This window comes from Desmodus rotundus, chromosome 6 (assembly GCF_022682495.2).
Source record: "Desmodus rotundus isolate HL8 chromosome 6, HLdesRot8A.1, whole genome shotgun sequence".
In the NCBI taxonomy this organism is placed as follows: Eukaryota; Metazoa; Chordata; class Mammalia; order Chiroptera; family Phyllostomidae; genus Desmodus; species Desmodus rotundus.
The window spans coordinates 107,046,490-107,067,308 of NC_071392.1; the positions used below are offsets into that span (position 1 = coordinate 107,046,490).

Consider the following 20,819-nt stretch of genomic DNA (forward strand, 5'->3'; position numbering starts at 1 on the left):
ACACTTGGAACGAGGGCCAAGTAATGTCTTCCAGTCAGGAAGAAGGTACTGAACCTGAAGGAAGAGAACAGAGCCTGGATCCCAGGCAGCAGGAAGAGCAATGAAGAGGGTTAGAATTCCATCACTGCGGGTGCAGAAGACGCGGTCAGTGTCCCATCCACACCCCATGGCCTCACCACCTCACTGTGCAGTGACACCAGCTGGCAGTACCAGCATCCAGGGCCAGGATGAGGGGAAGATGAGCGAGACACCCAGCCTGCAACATTCAAGGATGTTCCTCACTCTCAGCTGTTGATGCTGCATCTGCTCAACCTTGAGAGAAAGCACTTCGCAAGGGTGCCCAAGGTGACTCACTTGTTGCACCCTTGTCCTGACCTGTCTGCATCTCTTTGCCTAGGGACTTTCTCCAAAGCTGGGCAGGATGTTCTCTCCATGCACAAGGCCGTCTCTCCCCGAACCATGAGAATAGCCCAGCTCCTCACCCTCCCACAAGGGTGTATGTTTCACAACTTTCCCAGAATCCCCCAGGGTGTAGGCTGCAGTTGCCCACAGTAGTAATGGCTTTGAAAATGACCTTTCTGAGCTGCCTTCTCGTGGCTGTCTCCCTCACCCCTATCCCCTCCCCCCTCCGGGTGACTCCTCTCCTCCTACGTAAACTAATCACACCAGAATCCTCATCTTAACATCTTCTTCTGGGGAAACCCAAAGGGAGGCAGGGGGAATTCAAACACCTAATGACACCACCTTGATGGGCTTAAATAAACCTGAATCTCCCTTCTAGTTTAAGGGTCAATAATTCTGCAACAAATTGGGGCTGAAGCAGGTCTGTACTGCGTACTGAGACAGCGCCAAGGTAACTGGTGGATTCTAATGCAGTGCAAGACATACAGGGGAACCAAGAAAGAAAAAAGAAGTCCTGGAACCGATATGAGAAAGGTGACAGAGAAACAGCACAAGGAACAGGAAGTGTTCCTGCCCTTGTAGGTGTCTCTCCCAAAGGCAAGTCTGCCCTGGCTTGATAAATAGAAATATTCTTGGCACAAGAAGAAAACTGGATGTGATCAGCATCTTAAGGAGCCCAGAGAGGCTGGAGTGGAGGACAAAGGCCCAGGCCAGAGAGAACCGAAAGATCAGAGGGAAGGAGGAGGCAGGGCACAGCCTGCAAATGAAACAATGAGAGAGAAACCTTGGCTACAAAAGCCCTTTCTTCCAAATGATTCTGTTTAGAATTTAGTAATAGAGACAGTGGGGTTTCCAGGGACTGGAAATGGAAAGGAAGTGAAAGGGTAGGAAATGAATGGGGAAAGCAGAACAAAGAGCTCTTTGCTTTCAAGGAGCTCTGGGCAGGGACTGTGGGCAACGGGAAATTTCAAGAAAACCAAAACATTCCCCACGTGGAGTTCTAGAGGGGACTTCCTGGACAGGCAGGAGGAAATTACACCCAGGAGAGGAAGTGATCTCAGGGGTTACAGATTTTACAAAATGAGGCTCCCCTTTGGGATCAGGCAGGGTCCCCGCAGGAAACAGGTAGGACCCTCAAACAGGGGGATTTGAAGAGAATTTAATCATGTGGGTTTTTATAAAGATGTGAGCTTGGTGTAGGGAGACTACAGGAATTGTGCAGCAGCCTGAGGCTAAATACCAGCCCCGGGCCACTGAGGATTCAGTAGGGAGAGGTTACCAGGACCTGGAAAAGATGACCTGATTGGAGATGTGACATTTAGTGGTGTCTATGGTGACCCAACCAAGGGAGCAGAAGGAGGGAGTACCTTGATTGCACTTTCTTCTCTGCATCCAGTCTTCTGTCTGCTTTCCATTGGCTCAACCCAGCCAGAAGCCAGAGGACAAGGGAATATGTGGACTTAGCCCAGTGGTTCTCAAAGTGTGGTCCCTGGGACAGTGGCTCCAGCAACACTCAGGAACTTGTTGGAAATGCTCATTCTTGGACCCCATCCCAAACCTACTGAATTAAATTCTGGGGGCGAGCCCAGCCATCTGTGTGTTTCAGCGCTCTTCAGGAGACACCAGTGCATGCTCACGTCAGAGAATCTCCAACCTGTGTAGAGAACCAGATGCAGAAGGCTGGAGAGTGGGTCTGAAGGGCAAACAGGAGATCCAGAACATTTTCTGAGGCCTCTTTTCCCCTAAGACAAGCCACCTGCCTTGGGTGTACTGGAGTATAGGACATGGGTCAGGCAGGCCCAAAGCTAGTCTCAGTTCTGCCCTTTACCTCATTTATGACCTTCAGCAAGGTCACTTCATCTCTTAGCTGACCTCCAATGTCTCACCTCTCAATGCAGAGAGGACAAGTTAAAGATGCATGAACATTGGATCTGAACCTGGTGTGTAGACTTTTAAACCTAGGCGAGACTTAGTCCAGGCTCTTTGAGTTCACAGGCAAGGAGCGATGCCCAGACATCTAGAACCCTGCCCGAGGTCACACAGGGGGTCTGTAGGACAGCCACGGCCAGAACTCTGGGCTCGTGCTGCCTGGACACCACGTGCTGCCTTCCTGGGGTCCCTCTGCACCAAGATGCATGGTGCTCTTGGGGTGGGAGGGCCCATGCTAAGGGCCCTGACCTCAGAACAGATGGCAGACTGGGACGAGCTCTTCAGAGAGGCTGTTCTCACCTCTGGAGGAACTCAGGTCAAAACCAACCCAGAGGCTTTTTCTCCCAGCAGATTTCTCTGCTGATTTCTGAGGAGATCAAGCTGGGGTGACAACATGGACGCCCCATTCAATGCTCCCAACTCTTGGCCTCCATTTTTTGTGTGTGTTGGTTTTTTACGGCCCCTGAGGGTGGCCCTGGCCTGGACCCTACAGATCCTGGTGCAGAATTCTCCAGGGTCCTTGTTCATCAGAGGACCTGTTCTGCCACTTGAGGCCTCTCTACCTCCTTGCAGGGCAGGCCAGGACTGCCAGGAAATTAACTGTCCCCAGGATCAGCCCCCAGCCGATGACTGATGGGGATGGTGTGTGATTACCCCAGATCCCTCTCCCCTAAGGCGGAACACCCTGGACATTCACATCCACCACTACATCTCAGAGCTCCCTAAAAGGATTAAGCCCAGTTGTCCACAGTGGTAACTTACTGGATGACTCACCCTCACTGTCCAGTCCTCTGAACTCCCTCATTGGACACCTTCCTCTCTCCATCTCCCTTCCCATTCTCCCAGTGTTTCCTTGGCTCACCTCCCAAATCCACTCCTTGCACTCAAATCCTTGTTTCAGATTCTGCTTCTGAAGGAGTTCAAATAAGACTTTTCTTTCTTGAAAGTTCCCGTCATGGGCTGTGGGCTGGGCAGCCTGTGTAGGAGGAGACAGTAAATTTGTCAGACACCCCCGTCCCTCAAACTGCTGTCAGTGCTCTGCCCTGAGGCTCCAGCTGTTGAGGGGGGGGGGCCTTGCAGAGCCCTGCAGAGGGGAGCTGCCCAGCCTCCACCACCCACTGCAGGATTGCTGGACAGGGAGGTGCACAGAATGTCAGCTGCATCCCGCTCCTGCCTGAGCCACCCTCTCTCTTGATGATGGTATTTCAATCAAGACTGAATGCACAGACCTTTCGCTTCAATGAGGTGGCCAGGCAGTCTCGGCAGAATCCCCTACTCCCTCCCAATCCAGTCATGCAAGATGATGGCATTAACATTTCCAGTTCTTCTAGGAGATGATTTTTCAGCACCACAATTCATTGTAATGAGTCAAATCTCTTTTCTTTGAAAAATTGCACCTTTTCTTTACCCTCCTCGGTGCCCAGAAGACAGGAAGAAAGAGCATCACGTATCCAAATGGTCGTCTCTCCCAGCCCCCCATCTCTGAAGTGGTGCTCTCTTTAAGTGGATGTGACTTGAGAAGGGCAACCTCTTGGGTTACCTTGGATGATGGGGGAGGGAAGAGGAGTGGGATTTGTTTTGCGAGGTAGAACTGTGCCAGGGAGGAAACTGAGGCGTGTCCTCTGGGTGGCCATGGGAACACAACGGGATGGGACAGTGTGGAGGTAAGAACCGGCCTGGAAGAGGTCTGGAGGCATTGGGTCTTGGGGTTCTAGGTGGGGTAGGGATCCCCACTCTACAAGGAACCCCTCAACCTTATACCTTCTACTGAGTAGTTAAACTTCTTGGAACCTTGACTTTCTCATCCATAAAACAGGGTGACGATGTATACCTCACAGGGTTACTATGGAAATCTAATAGCATAGCATCCATAACGCTTCTAGAATAGTACCTGGAATACCTTACACACTCCGCACAGGTAAAGAAATTTCTGTACCTCACCACCTAACACAAGGTAGGTCTCTAGTCTCATGGCCCAGTTCCAGTAAGAGCTTTTGGGTTTTCCCAAGACAAATTAAAGGAAATAGCCAGAGCACCTCTGGACATTGGCCTGAACATTCAGACCTGAGTGTGATCAGAATCTCCTGGAGGGCTTGTGAAAATACCGATGGCTTGGCCCCACCTCGGAGCTTCTGATTCAGTGGGTCTGGGCTGGGGCTCAAGAATTTGCATTTCTATCAGATTTCCAGATGTTGCTGATGCTCTTGGTCAAGGGACTGTGTTTGAAAACCACTGGTCTAGAATAATAATAAAACTGAATTTACACATTTATGTTGGTTTCTTACAACACCCCAGGTGCTTTTCGATCTTCCCTCGTTCAATCCTTGCAGCAGTCTGCTAAGGCAGATACGACTTTGATGTCATAGTCGGGTAAACGGAGGCTCAGAGGAGATAAGTAAGTGCCCTGGGCGATATGGTTAGTGGGTGACAGACCTCGGGTCGGCCTCCAGAGCCCACCCAACCCGCTGCCTTTCTCCCACTGAATGCGGACATTGGCTGCCAGTCTTGGGGCAGGACAGGCTGGGTCTTCAAGTGGGGTGAGGAGTCCACCCTGGGGAGAGGAAAATCCGGGCACTGGATCCAGGCACACTCTGCCACCCTTGTGTACAGGAAAGAGTCTGGGGTCCCAGACCAGGTTACCTAAAATCAACTGTATGTCTGTAAGCAAGGGCCCTGCCCCTTTCTCACTCTCGGCCTTTCAAACACAAATATGAACTCATGTATTGAACAGATACTTACTGAGCACCCGCTATGTGCCCCACACTGTAGAGGCGTTTGGTAAATAGGGTGTCCTTCCTAAAACAGAGTAAGAAGAGGAGCCACAGGTTAACACGACAGTCACAGAAATACCACTGCTCTAAGAGCTGGGAAGAAAAGTACAGGGTGCTATCCGAGCCTGGGGTGCAGAGATCACAGGAGACTTCCTGGGGAAGGAGCAGTGAGATGAGAGCAGAAGAATGAGATGTTGCCAGTCTTCTGGGTTTGGGGGTATTCCTTTACATGTGCAAAGGCCCTGAGGTCAGAGCAGACAGCATGCATTTGAGCGACTTAAAGAAGGGCACAGTTGCCAGAGTGGTGTGTAGGGGGCAGCGCATGAGGCTGCCCTGGAAAGTTGGTCCCAAACCATTAGATCAGGGAAGGCTTGTGGGGCTGGTAAGGCTTTCTTCTCTGTCTGTAGCATCCTGGGGCTGACGCTTGCAAGAACAGATTGTTAAATATTCAGGAATGTTGTGAGCTAGTGGATGCCATGTTGCAGCTTGAGATCAGCCATGGTGGGAGTGACTCTTTCACAGAAACCAGCAGAAGTTAGCGGGCGGGGCCTTTCTTCCCCACCAGAGAGCTGTTTGATAAACATTTGCCAACAGACCACTGGCCTTTGTCCTGAAACTACAAGGAACAGATTGATTCCAGAAGGATCATGTTTCTGTTCCCCTGGATTTGCGTTTGGGGTGGGGGTCCCTTTGGATCTCCAAGTCTTTGCAGTTGGATCTCCCCTCCACCTGCTGCCAGTGGCCGTGTCCTCCCCTCAAGCCAGTTCTTGCCCATCTCGCTCCTCAGCCGAGAGCCAGGCAGGTCCAGGCTCCCACACCTTCCTCCCACCCTGAGGAGTTTGCTTCTCCTCCATGTGACTCTTCTCAATTCTTCTTGTCTTGAATGTCAAACGAGGAGCACCAACTTAAGCTGTTTTTCTACTTGCAGAATGTAGATACAGCATAATGAATGTCCTGGGCCGCTTGTAAATTGCCTTGGATGAACTCCTTCACGCTATCCACTGCCCCACCTCTCTCCATGAGCGTGTGGATAAACACAATTTTTTATCCTTCTAATTATATAAAGTTCGACGAGGAAGGGGACACAGAATAATATTAACGTCTCCCAGAAGGAATAAATAAACGCTGAGGACACCACTACTCCTTGCAATGCCTTTCTGCAGACCTGCATCCCGTGCTCTTCTCTTTCACGAGTTCACACGTAGCTCTGCCTCTGAGCAAAGGCAGATTTACCTTCGGGACAAAGGGCAAATGGGGAGCACTGAGTTACTGAGTCCTCTGTCATCAGCGTATGACCTGCCTCACATCCAGCCAACAGCCATCATTTATTAAGCACCTGCTGTGTACCCAGCACTGTCCTAACACTTTTTAGAGTGGTTTTAGATTTACAGAAAAATTGAGCAGAATGCAGAGCACCCACATCCTCCCTCCCTCCCTCCCACATCCAGTTTCCCCTGTTAGGAACATCTTGAATCTTATGACCCATTCGTTACAGTTGATGAACCAATATTGATCCATTAGTATTAACTGAAGCCCATAGTTTGTAGACTTCAGTCTTTGTGCTGGACAGTTCTTTGGTACTTACTTACAAAGGCATGATGACATGTGCCCACCATTACTGTACCGTGCAGAATAGTTCCACTGCCCTGAAAACTCTCTGTGGTCCACCCATTCCTCCCTGCCTCCAAGTCCCTGGCAACCCCTGATCTTTTTACAGTCTCCATAGTTTTGCCTTTACCGGAATGCCATTGAGTTAGGTTTATACACTGAAGCCTTTCACACTGGCATTTTTCACTTAGCGGTGTGCCTTTAACTTTCCTCCATGTCTTTTCATGGCCTGATGCCTCATTTCTTTATGTCACTGAGTAATATTCCGTTGTGTGGATGTACCACGATTTGTGTATGCATTCACCTGTTGAAGGGCATCTTGGTTTTGGCAATTGTGAATGAAGTTGCTACGTATAAACATCCATACACAGGTTTTCGTGTGGACATAAGTCTTCAGCTTCTTTGGGTAATACCAGAGAGAGCAATTACTGGGTCATGTAAGAGTAGGTTTAGTTGGGGAGGAAACTGTCTTCCAAAGCAGCTGCACCATTTTGCTTTCCCACCAGGAGTGAACGAAAGTTCCCATTGCTGCACGTCCTCTCCAGTATTTGGTGCTATCGGTGTTCTGGGTTTGGGCCATTCTAGGAGGTGTGTAGAGGTATCTCGGTACTTTACATTGAAATTCCCTAATGAAATATGATGTTGAACATCTTCCCATATGATTATTTGCCACCCATATATGTTTTTTTGGTGAGGTGTCTCTTCAGATCTTTTACCCACCTTTTAATTGAGTTATTTGTTCTCTTATCATTGAGTTGTAAGGGTATTTTTGTATATTGTGGGTACAAGTCCTTTATCAGATGTCTTTTACAAGTATTTTCTCCCAGTCTGTGGCTCATGTTCATGCTCTTGCTGTCCTCCCACTTCTCGAGCCCAAAGTTCCTCATTTAACCCTCCCGGCATTCTGTGAACTACATAGTATTGGCCCCATGTTGCTAAGGAACCCAAGGTTAAGGGGTCAGTTGACTTCCTAAATGATGGAGCTAAGATTTGAACCCAGAGCTGAGCCTTATCTCCATACCTCATGTCCGCAGTGTATCTTACTTGCCACAAGTGAGATTGGGTAAGAATGAGTGCTGGTCATTCCATACTAAAATAGCCTCTCACCGTCTCAGAAAGTAGAGTCTGTGCGTGGACGGCCTGCAGATCCCAGGATGCTTACTGACATCAAAGTGCCTTCATGCAACGTGGAGAGTGTGCTATAATCTGGCCCTGCCCACCTCGTCTGCCTCTTCTCCCACTGCTGACCCCTTCACACTCCACACTTACCAGACAGGAAATTTTGCAGTTCCCAACGTGCTTGCTTTCTCAGGATCTCTGCTTCCACTCTTGCGGTTCCCTCTGATGGAAAACCGTCCTTATTGTCCACTGGTCAGACTTACCTTTAATCCCTCGTTCATGTGTCATTCCACAAAGCCCTCTATTCTCTACTTTTAGACCTCGAAGTTCCCTTTCTACGTGCTGTCTGTCTGTCCCCCACAACATTGACAAACTCCTTAAGCTTGAGTATCACTCTGGTGACACTTTCGTAGTCCCTTCAGCAAGCCTGCACATAGTAGGTGCTCAGTAAATGTGTTCTTAATAAATGAATAAAGAGGAGAGACTGGCAAACACCGTCATCTGGTGCTTAGAGGCTCCTTTCATCTTTAAGAATATTGAACTAAAAGCAAGGTTTGTGTCCTTTTGTTTGGTTTTTAATAATTTGTGCTTTCAGAGTTTAAATTCCATTGTATATTAAAGTAAATTACCTTTCCACATTTTGCACCAGAATCTCCATCCCCGGTGCTATAGACCCCTGGAGCAGGCATAACTCAATAAACAAAGCAGCTTTTTGAATCAATAAGTCATTAGTGAGACCAATGAGTGAAAACACAATATGCATTTTTCACTTGTTTAAGGCTTACAGTTTTTGTAACCTCAGTGACAAAGCTTAATGACCAGAGCTCAGAGTAAGATGCTGGGCCTTGTGTGAGCCCCTGCTGGGTGGGATGTCCTCCAGGAAGTCCACTCCCCGGGGCTAGAGTCCTGCAGGAGCTCCAGGAGCAGGACCCGTGAGAGGCAGGAAGTCTAGGGGCAGCACACATGTGGACGGAACGGGGGTCCAGAGTCAGACAGACTTGAGACAGAATCTGCCCTGCTACTTGCAGGCTGTGCAACGTGGGAGACTTGCTTAACCTCTCTGAGCCCCAGTTTCACGTCTGTGAAGTGGGAATAGTGATAATAATAATGCATCATTTTGGTATTCATGTAATAATCGATAGAGTTATTTGGGGGAATAAATGATGGAGTAAGATCATGTATGTAAACTTTCTGGTACTTTTCGTAAACTCTACAAATGTTAGCTTCAGACTCCCCACCCATCCAAAAGGATGACTTAGACCTCCCACCAACCCCCTTAGTTGCTTCCATGGAAACTCTTCCCTATCATGAGTAAAAAAGTGTGGCACCCAATGTATCAATGTCTAGCAGTGCCTGGTACATGGCAGATGCACAGTGAGTCATTTTTTCATTAATTAGTTGATTAATAGATACGGGTGGTATGCTGTCCAGTCCTGGAACTTTTTGTTCATCCTGGGACCCATTCCTTGCCTTCTCCTGCTCATGGGGAACTGACCCCTGCAGGCTGCCTTTCTCAGTCTCTCGGCAGCTGACTTCTGTCTGCTTTTGGTCAGAGACAGGCACCAGTGGGAGGTTGGGAGGCAGGAGAAAAGAAGCAGCAGGGGTATTTCTCCCCCTCTGTCCCAATCACAGGCTCTTCCTTTTCTCCAGCTTCCACCAAAAAAGCCCCTGCAGCAGCTCCACAGCCCACAGGGGGCCCCAGCCACCATATTCTGGTGCCTCCACCTTCTCCCTTGTCCTTTCTCTGGGGAGGCCATGTCTAAGGAGACACGATGCTTATCTCTGAGGTGCATCACCCTCTTCTACTTGCCATCACCCAGGTAACCACTTCTCTGCGTCTAATTCCTCCTGCTGTGGGCACCTGAAGTGGTTTCTAATATTCGCTTACACCCCTCTTTGGAAGCCAGAGTTTCTGGACCCAGCCTCTAAGAAGACTCCGCCCTTCCAAGCTCCACCATCCACTGGCCATGGCCAGTCAGTCCCTGTGAGCCTTGGTTCCCTCATTTGTAACGAGGACTAACAGCACCCATCCTGCTTCTCTGCCAGGACCGTTGTGAGAGTCCAGTGAGGCAATCCACTCATACAGTCACCGAGGACCTCTGCGTGCCTGCCACACGCGGAGGTGCAGAGGATAGAAGAGGGAACAAAACAGTCAGCGTCCCTGTTCTCAGGCGGTTCCAGTTCATAGTAATAAATGTGCTTATAAACTGCAAAGTGCTGTATAAGTCTAACAGAATAAGCTGACCTGACCTTGACCCCCCAGGGACCCTTGGGGATGCGCAAAGCTCTCCAGCCCACTGGCTTGGGACCCCAGACCTGCCCCAGACCTGCCCTAGCATAAGGCGCACTGGCCAGCAACACGAACAGTAACCTGGACAGCCGGCTGAGCCCCTCCTCCCAACCAGATCCAACTCGGGAGGCCTGACGGCATGTGTCTATGTGTGTATCCGAGCGCACTTTAATTAATCGTAAAGGATCAGCCTGACTCTTCTGCTGTACGAGTTTTGTTTTGTTTTTTAATGGTTGTTGTTTGGTGTTATTTGAAGACAGCGTGCCATCGACCGAAGCCTGCAAATCTTGTTTATGCCTAGATTGTGTTTGGAGTGGTATTCTCCGTAACACGATTTTTAGTTATTGATGACCTCTTTTATAATGATTTAGTCAGCTCCGCTTGAATGAGAGTATTGATAACAATATGTGCCCAACAATCTATTTGCGGCAATACTCCAAGAGGCAAAAGAAAAGCAATCTGTGCCCATGTGGAAAATAGGTAAATTTGCCGTTTTTAAGTAAGCATGAAAATGGAGCTTGTTAATCCTGATCCAACACCTCTCGCTTCCCCAGGGTTTTCGTGTGGTATCTCTTGCAGTGTCCGATGGAGAAGGTATTTCCATCCCCACTGTAATCACTAAGACTCACGAGGCAGGCAACAACAAAGCCAGAATCAAAGGACTGGTGGACAAAAGGGAAGATGCAGGTCCTTTTTAAGGCACCGTGATCTCCCCAGGTCTCAGCTTCCTTGTCTGTAAATGAGGGTAGTAAATGTGGGCCGTGCCTGGGGGTTAAGTGGGAGGGCTGTGTGAACGTCCTCTCATGGTGCCGTAATGAACCAATGGCGGCTCTAACAGAGGGCAGGGCTGTTCTCTCTCTCTCTCTGCAGATGACCATTCCCGGGTGAGGCTGCTGGTGCTGGATGGGGACCCGCACTCTGACTACATCAACGCCAACTACATTGATGTGAGGATCTTCGGCGGGCTGGGCTGCTGGGGTCTGGGGTTGGTGATGGCAGGCTCAAAAATCTGTGGCTCTCCCTCTGACTCTCCCCCAGAAGGGGGCCTTCTCAGAACATGGCCAGAGCCACTGGTTCCTCCCTAATCTGTATAATTAGTGTGGCCCAAGTTATTTATCCATCTAGAGCAGCCTGCTTTTTTAGGCTGGCTGGAGCAGCCTGCTCTGCAGGGCCCAGGACAACTGCCAGTCTTGTTTATTCACCCGCTGATTCATTCATATATGTGTCTATTTATCCAGTCATTCATTCATTTGAAGGTATAGCCATTTAGACAACAAGAATTTAAAAAGGCCTCCTGTATAGTGGTTACTTTGGGAACCATAAAGCTAAAAATGCCATGGCCCTACTAAAACTTTAGCAGGAAGATAAGCTGTGCCCAGCAACAATCGCAGGACGAACTAGAGTGGTAAGAGTCATAAGTTGAGATAAAGTGCTGCAGGGGTTCAGAGATGGGAGAGAAACATTGCCTCTTCCATCAGGAATGCAAAATGTGATGTGAACCTCAAGCACAGGTAGAACTGAAAACCAAAGGGAGAAAGGTAGCCCTCTGGTTAGAGAGAACAGCACGGCCAAGATGTAGCAGCTGGAAGCAATGGTAGGCAGCGGCTCAGTTTGAGGGGAGCAGGGACTACATAATGGGAATGGTGGAAAATAAGGTTGGAGCTACATCACGGGTGGTCTATGATCAGACTTAGGAAGTCAGGCTTTATCCTGTAAGCAAGAAAAAGCTATTGAAAGGTTTGATCAAGAAGGTGACCAGTTCAGAGCTGAGCTTCGGGATGACTTATCTGTCACCAAGGGCGAGAGAGAGATCACTGGGAGGAGAGTCTGGGATTAGGATTCTGGAACGTAGACCTAGAAGGGACTCAGGTCTGATGAGGGAGTCAGATTCTAAAGGAAACCCTCACAGAGCAGGGCCTATGGAGGCATAAAGGAAAATCAAAGCCTCAAGGCCAGGGTAGCCTTCCTGGAGGAGGTGACATAGTGCTGCTGCCTTAGTCAGCAAGAGTCAGCCAGGCAAGAAGGGTTGATAGCAACCTAAGAAGTATCACAAAGTATCACCTCTTGTGTATCAGCACTACCTTAACTAGTACCACAACCTCACAAAGTAAGTGCTGTTACTACCTGTTTCCAGATGAGGAAGCTGAGGCTTTCTAGGTCATGTCACATATCCAGGATCACACTGCTAGGAGGTGAGGGAGTAGGGGGCAGGAGTCTGAACCAGGGGTGCCTCTCCCACCAAGCCCTATGGGCTTTCATAATAACAGCAAAGCAATAGCAAGAGCCAGTGACCCTAACTGAGTCACTCTGGAGCCCTATGATGGGTGGTTTTAAATGAGTCCGTTTCTAGAGACTTCTCAACAGCCCTCCCAGGTAGGCCATCATCACCATTTTCCAGATAGAGAAGCTGGGATTGCAAAGCTTGTCTCAGGCAAGGCAGCTGGTCAGCAGCAAAACCAGGCAAGGAACCACACCTGAATGGTTCCCTGGACTGGAGTCCCTCCTGCATGTGCTGACCTGGGCTGAGTGGGTTTCTTCCATTTCCCCTTGACCTTGTCTTCAGTGGAATAGATGTGGTAGCCATGAGGGCCATGGCCCATGTGGGATCTGCTGGCCTGAGTTGCAATATCTAGCATTTGTCATCTGAGTGGTAACCTCCAGCAAAAATCATTTTTCTAGATAGACACTCAATGCAAACTTGAGTGAGCATCTGACTGCAGTCAGAGCCCAAACACACTTCGGTATATTATGGGCAACAAATGATATTGCTGTGAATGCAAGTGAATCTCTACGGCGTCGATCCTAGTAACACTTCCATTTCTACCCGGTCCTACCATTGCACTGCATTCTGCAAGCCCATAGTTACAGCAGCCAGAGGTCAAAGCGAAGAGCCTTGCTCCAGGTCACACAGCTAGATCCAGTTCTCTGCCCACCACAATCTTCTCCCTCTCTCTGTAAGGAGCAGATTGTGCAGACTGGCCAGACAGCGTCTGCGAGGTGCTGTCTTAATATGTGATGCTGGGCTGTGTGCTGGGTCTCCATGGCTAACGTCAAGGGCTCACAAGACCAAAGTGATGAATTCAGTCCTTACAGGGCCTCTTGAATCAGGGCAGTTCTGCTTACTAGCGTGATGATCTTGGATAAATTATCCACTTGTTCTGATATCTGTAAAATGGGGTGGTAATGCCACCCCACAAGAACGTGACACCTGATGTAAAGTGTCTATCTGTCAGGGTCCCACTGGGAAACAGAAGTTCATTCAGATGGATTAAGCCAGAAGAGGTGAATAAGGGTGGAACAGGATTGAGGGAAACCAACAGGGTGTGGTGCAGTGTCCCCAGGGTGAGCAACAGCAGGGTGCTGCAGGCCTAGAGAGGGGAGAGAGTAGCTGTAAGGAGAGAGTCCCCTGTCAGGAGCTGTAGCATTTGATAGAGTCAAGGCCAGCCCACGGTGACCTGGTAGGGAGAGCAACTAAAAGAACATACACCCCAAGCTCCTTGTGGCCCCTGAGTTCCTCTCTGCTCTTCAGTGACCAAACCCAACTCTAAGCAGAAGGCATAGAAGCCAATGGTGTGGTCCATGCAGGTCAGCCCCCCATGGCACAGAGCAGAGCGTGCAAGGGCAGAAAGGGGACATGGAGGGGCAGAGAAGACGCCAAGCACAAGTGGCTCCCAGCGCAGTGCTACCAACACAGGCAAGAGGGTGGAAGAAGCCCATTAATTGTGAACCTACTATGGGTATTCCTGGCCAGAATACTCTAGACAGCTGTCTGGTAATCCTCACTCCTTTGTCCTGGTCTCCACCCCAGCCAAAGTCTTCCCAGCTCTCCAAAGACCTTACTGCCCACACTAGAATCATTCATCTGCAGCTGGATCTCAACGATCCATTAAAACAACTCCATTTGGATAATGAGCTGAATGGGGCCAGCTGGCCCTGTGCCTCCAAAGGCCACGTTTCTGCCACCACCTGAATCATCCACTGGCGGGTTTGTGCACCCAAGAATGTATTGGCCACTTGCATCTTTTATAAATGACCAGTCTGGAAATAAGTATCATATCTGGGTCCCCAGTAAGTAACAGATGCGTGCGTGCAGAGTGAGACAAATGTGTTTTGGATGCACACCTCCCTCCCATCGCTCGCAGGCAGATGCAGGCAGGCCCAGTGCTGGTTGGCAGTCCATCTGCGTGCCATACTGGTGGGGCTTAAATGAACTGAGTTCTTTTAAGGTTAGAAAGTTTTCTGTACCAGCTCGTAGCAAATCCCTGGAGGAGCCTCAATTGAGAAGTTCATTTCCTATTATCAACACTGCTGAGGAGTCTTGCTCATGGTTAGAATGCTTTGTCTTTGGGGACCACATGGGTTCTGGGAGACCAGACAGTGTCTCGTTACTCAGACGCAGCACGGAAGCAGGCACACAGCATGCATAAATGCATGTGAGTAAGAGCATTGTGCTCTTTGCTGATAAGTGCTCTGAAAAAAAAGTAACCAGAGAAAGCAGAAACAGGCTGATAGGATGGTTAGGGAAGGATTCTCTGGGGAGCTAACACCCAGTTAGTCACGTAAACTACTAAACCACTCAGTTATGTGGGGACAGACTGTGCAGGCACCGGGAATGGCCATTGCTAAGGCCTCTAGATGTTTCTGAAGACCAGCAAGACAGCCAGCGAGACGTGGGGAGGGTGGTAGGAAAACACAGACGAGCGCTGAAGAGACAAAATGGGAATAACAGCGATGTCAAGACACCCAAGCTCAGCTCATGGGGCCAGCTGAACTGCCACCACCTCTTGGGCTGAGTCAGTGCCCATGGGAACTCCACAGAGCCCTGCACCTTCCCCGGCTCCAGTTGTAGATGCCTGTAAGCTGCCCAGAAGCAGAGCCCACAGCCATCTGGTCCGCGTTGGTATTTCCAGTGCCTTGGACATAGAAGTAGGTGTGCCCTGATACCCGTTTGTTGAATGTTGAATGGCTGAGAGAACAAATGCATGGGCAAACTAGTGAACCCAAACCATCTGACCCCACAATCGAAATGTGAATTTCTTGCTCAGAATTCAGTCCCATTGACTTTCAAGCACTTAAAATCTCCCAAATCAGTTTCCTCCAGAGGGTCTTTCGTCTTCCCACCTGTGCCTTTGGGAATGACCCAACCTCACCTCAAAGACATATCCATGCACGTATGCCACCAACCAGCCTTTGCTGGAAACTGCACCTGGATCTGGGTGACCCGCCCCTTGGCCCGGAGGGAGAAAAGCACAAAAAACGTAGGGCAGCACATGTTGTAAATGTACTAATACAAAGTCCTGCAGGGCCGACCACTCGGGAGAAGGGAGGTCTCGTCTGAAGTACAGTGTGGGAAGCTGGGACACAAGGCACATGAGACCGTGAAAGGGGACAGAGAGGGACAGCTGGAAATGAGGCTGGGGACAAGGGTGGAGACAGATTATTAGTCCCAAGCTAAGGCATTTCAGACATGACTCTGCAGGTAGTGGGGAGCCATTGCAGCTTTTAGGTGGGGAAGTAATGGAATCAGATGTGCTTTGGGAAGTTTGCTCTGCCAGGAAGCAGATGGGCTTTGGGACCAGACTGGAGGCACGGAGGCCAGTAAGAGGCTGGTGCCATGGCCCACATCAGGGAGGACGAGGGAGGATGGGATGACAAAAGAGAGGACTTGAGAAACCACATCTTTCCCTGCTCTCAGGTACTATGTTCTGTTCCCAAACCTACTCAAGAAAACTCCTAGAATCTAGAGTCGAATTCTTCCTGTGAGCCTGGGAAACCCTGTCCATCTTGACTTGGAGGGACAGATAGCTCTTCATACCTCTCACCTGCCTTTCTACTTCTTGTGTCTCAGAGAAGGGCTCAGTTACTGCAGCAATAGACCAGGAGAACAGAGGGGAGGGGAAGGCCACCACCATCTCAGGTGGTGGCCTGCACAGACTTTTAGTGGTGACAGGCACTCAGTAAATGTTTGCCAGATACACAATAAAATAGCAACAATAACAAAGACATATGTTAAATCATAAAATAGGGCCTGGCACGTAGGACCTGTTGTATATGAAGTCATTTAATGCTAACAGCAACATTATAATGTAAACATTATTATCCCCATTGAACAGCAAAAAAATCAACTGAGACACAAGGAAGTTAAGTAACTTGCCACGGGCCACAAAGCCTGTAAGGGACACAGCCAGGATTCAAACCCAGGCAGCTAGGTCCCGAGTCTGTGCACACACCATCATGCTATGCTATCTTTCTAGCTGGCCTGTCAATAGCTTGTTGATGGGCCGTTATCTGAGTTTCACACTGTACTGGGCTCTGTGTAAAACTTTGTTAAAAGTTGAGAGGCAGAGGTTGTCCTCAAGAAGATGGCAACCTCAGTAGGAAGATAGAACCATGCAAACAAAGAGTTTAAGTGGGGCCGTTGATCTCTAGTGCTTAGTCCAACAGTTCTGGTCATGACATTGGCCTTGGGTCGGCACTGACAGTCAACCCAAGCATGACCAGTAACCAGAAGGTGCCAGTAAATATTTATGGAACCAGCAGAAGACAGAGAAATGCAGAGCACTCAGAAACTAGGCTTTGAGCCAGAAAGCAGATCCAGGGCTTCAGAGATGCCACATCTGTTTCACCGTGAACCATACAGATGGCGAGCCTGACTCGGTTCCTGAAGAAGGAGGCCCTCAGGCAGCTCATCCACCCCAATGGGAGAGAGAGAGACTGATCACCAACTCTTGAGACAGAAATAGGTGTTCACCAACCTGCAGGACTCATTCTCTTCCAATACGGTGTACCCTACGGGTTAACCACCCACAACCTCTCCACCAACAGACTCCATAACTAGCATCTGTATTTTTTAATTTTTCCATTCACTCATTTATTCATTCTATGACTGCTAATTACATTCAATGTTACATACTAAATGCAGATCTGGCTCCAAAATGTGAACTTTTACCCAATATGACACACTTCCTCTCTGTAATAAGAAAGGGGGCCCTCTGTGTGCGCCATGTCCAGGCAAAAGAGAAGGTCATCTTCAGCCTCTTCCCCAGAACTATTAGGATTATGGGACATCGGGGTAACCCCACGCCAGAGCACAGCAGGGGCTGCTGGAACGCTCTGTGATGTACAGGGAAATCAGAAGCTGGCTGATTCTCAGAATCAGATGGTGGTTTTATCAGTCTTGAGGTCACAGGTACATGGGGTCCTCCCTGATGAATGGGACATCAGTTCCAAGCCCAGCCATTTCGCACAGGGAGGCAGCAGAGCATTCGTCCTGAAGTTCTTTTCCTAGTTGTCGCTAATGCAAAGAGCCAAAGATGCAATCCTTTTCTTCTCTCAGGTCCCCCATGGGGCCTTGGGCAGTGCTCTGCATATGATGGGGGGGGGGGCTTCACCTGCAGGGCCCCCCCCCCCCCCCCCGCCTCAGCCACCACAGATGAGAATAAGTCTACCAAGACATGATCTGCTTGGGGAGGAAAGGTGGCCAATCTCTCAAAGGAGAAGGGCCAAGAGCCTTTCCTTCAATGGGCTTTTATTGGGTTCAATTTGCATGGGAATACAGGTGAAGATCATCAATCACTGTCAGGCACTAAGGATCAAACAATAGATAACAAACAAAGAACTCTGAGGGCTTATTCTTGAGTTAGGGTCAGTTAGCTAAAGGGCTATAAGATTTTGGGAAACAAACTCATTTCAGGCTTGGACCCTTATCATTTAAATTGAGGGTATTAGCAAAGCAGGTTTCACAGGATTTTATGCATTCTTTCTTAGGCCTGATTGCCCTGGGGAATCCGCCCTTTCCAGCACAGGACTGCACCGCCCTCTGTCATTGTTTCAGGCTTCAGTCAGGCAGGGGAAGTAAGGCAGCTAAGAGATTAGGAGACTTCTTGCAGACAGAATGAGGACTCAGGCTATGTCAAAGCTGAGGGGGTAAGGGTCCATTACCCCCTTTTTCTACAGCCCCCCAAGTCCTTCCCTGTGGGCCTCTTCATGACCATGTCTGTCTTAGGTTGTCCCTCCCTTGAGGAATCTTACCCATCATTGGCTAACTGGTCAGGCTCAGGGCCAAGCAGGGTAAAGTAAAGTGGGCAGAGGTGGCGCCCCTGCCAGGGAGATAAGCTTTGTCTCCTTAGTGGCTTATGGTCCCAAGGTCTCTGACTCAGCCTTAACCATGGGGGTTTACAGCTTCTGAAACCAGGCAGGGCGGTTCCCAACATATGATCGTGGCTCAGGAATGAATTTCTGGTGGTTGATGCCCCACAGAAACCCGAAAATTTCTTTTCTGCCTCTTTCTGGGTGCATGAACATAAGTAATGCCCACCCAATTTTTGCTCCCTGTCCACTGGCTCCCAGGCAAGCCCATGTGGCACCTCCCAACTATAGTGATACAGTGATAGCTAACATTTAGTGATTTACCAAGCACCTTGTATGCATGATCTTATTTAATCTTTAACACTTCTATGAGAAATGTCTCATGTTATCCCATTTTGCCTATGAGGAAGCCAGGTCTTAGAAAGGATAATCATTGATATTATGCCTTTTGCAAGCTTTGACGAGAGGCCCTTCACTGTGCTTTCCTCTGTTGCCAGGGGTACCATCGGCCTCGGCACTACATTGCAACTCAAGGTGAGTGCCCTCCTTTCCCGCTGAAGGCTCCTTGCCCTCCCTTCACTGAAGGAGAGGAAGGAGCTTCTGCCGGCAAAGAAGTCGTGTAGGAGTCTGGCTGGAGTGCTTCCAGAGGTCTTGAGATTGCTCATTGGATTGTTTGGGAAGGAAGGAGGTGACAAGTTCAGCTGCAGTGGGGAGGGACCTGAGTGAGAGAGGGAGGAGGTGAGACTAGGGAATGGTCAGGCTGGACAGACCTAAGCAGCAGCCTCAAGCGTGTGCCACCAAAATGCACCATCCAGAAGTGGAGCTGATGGTGCCTCATCTCTCCAACGTGTGTGCCCAGACGAGAGAAGCGGTCAGCTGTCCTAGAGAGTATCTTGGCAGTATGTAATCGGAAGGCTGAACAAGGGCCATGCCCCTCAAGGCCTTCTGGGAGGAAATCCTATGGACAATCATAAAGGTGGACAGTGACATATATAATGATACTCTTCACAGTGTTATCTATGATAGGAAAAAAGTGAAAAATGTTAAGTGCCCAACAATTGGTAGATTGGTTAATGTGTGATATTTCCCTATTATGGAAAATTATGCAGCTATTAAAAATATGCTTGGTAAGAATTTTTAAGGGCATGGGAAAATCCATGTAATAGATGTGATTCTCTTACTATAGTAAATATATATACAGATATATGTATATATAGAGAAAAATGGCATTCAAATTTTTATATCAAATACACATAATGTAATTTTAAAAATGATGAAGTTCCAAGACATTGAAAGAGGATTTTCTGAGGAAATTGCTTTGGATCCTTAGATCCCATCCCCCCTCATTCCTTGTCCACTCTGTTCCCCTTTCTGTCTGAGCTCCTGGCAAAGGCTCGTGTGTCTTCTCCCTGTGCTCTCAGCATCGGGCCCCTGGCAGCTCTCCACCCTCCCACCCGCTCTACCCAATTTCCTTCTTGTCTCATTGAGATTCTGGAGCCCAATTTTTATAAAAACTCCCCTCAGCTCTATCATTAACCCATAATACTGTCCAGATAAGGTGATGGGTCAGGGGAAAGGGACTGGTAAGAAGGGTTGAGCAGGAGGATGAGCAAGGGAAGAGGAGAGAGGCTGGGAAGTTTGGAATACGGCTTTTTTTTACCCAAACTCTGACCTCACAAGCCTCAGGCCCCAGGCTCAGCTACTTGGGTGTCCCAGAAAGGATCCCGCAGTGTTGCTGTTGCTCACCCATGTGAAGCCGGGACCGAGCAGCCAGAAGGCACAGCCTCCTGGCTGCCTCCTCACCCTCAAGGTCTTTGACCCTGTCATCTCCTTCCCTCTTGGCAGGTCCAATGCAGGAGACCGTGAAGGACTTTTGGAGGATGATCTGGCAGGAGAACTCGGCCAGCATCGTCATGGTCACCAACCTCGTGGAGGTGGGCAGGGTAAGCCCCTCCTGCGATTACCTGGATAGAGGATGCTGGTGCTGCACACCTGAGCATGTCTCTGTTCACGCGATGTGCCAAGGGCCTCCTGTCCAGTATTTCACCCCCACAGCCACCTGCGAGGGAGAAATCCTCATTCTGTTTCACACTCGAGGGATGTCCTGTCCTTTCAGAGCCCTTCCTTCCTTCCTCCACCCCCACTCTCCGTTGATGACGTCATCTCATAGTTTGAGGAAATGTAAGCCATCAGACGTGAACTGCCACATCTTCACACCACAAAGCTCATATCTACTTGTGTCTACAACCATCTCATTCTTACCCTGTATGAGCCATCAGGCTGAACCACAAAAGTGACTGTTTTCAATGACCCAAACGGTAGAAAATCGGCCGATTCTTTGGCTCAGCCCAACACGATGGAAGAAGTGACTGTTGCCCTTTCAAAGGCAACCCCAGAGCCTTGAACCATGGATTCTGCTCAAGAGTTCTCTCGTGTCCCCCGTCACTTGAAAATAATTCTCTTTCTGAGTGCTGGATGTTTGCAGGCAAACATCTTGAGTACCTTCCCTCTTAAAAATATATGACAGGTGAACGAAAATGATTCTCTTGTCCCTACTTTTCTGCCAGACTCTAAACATCTCCATGCAGGCTCTGCTTCTGGTTTTCTTCTGC

General features: G+C 49.2%; 1 protein-coding gene across 9 annotated transcripts in view; it reads left to right on the forward strand.

The window, feature by feature from the left end:
- Window positions 1–20,819, forward strand: part of PTPRT (protein tyrosine phosphatase receptor type T) — a 928,354-nt gene that overhangs the window by 872,541 nt on the left and 34,994 nt on the right. For 8 of the 9 annotated variants that reach the window (XM_053926541.2, XM_053926537.2, XM_053926540.2 and 5 more), the window contains 3 exons: window positions 10,990–11,066; window positions 18,705–18,741; window positions 20,053–20,150. In XM_053926541.2, the coding sequence (XP_053782516.1) occupies window positions 10,990–11,066; window positions 18,705–18,741; window positions 20,053–20,150 (212 nt within the window). The remainder of the gene's footprint in view (window positions 1–10,989; window positions 11,067–18,704; window positions 18,742–20,052; window positions 20,151–20,819) is intronic. The other variant, XM_053926542.2, reaches the window with a different exon arrangement.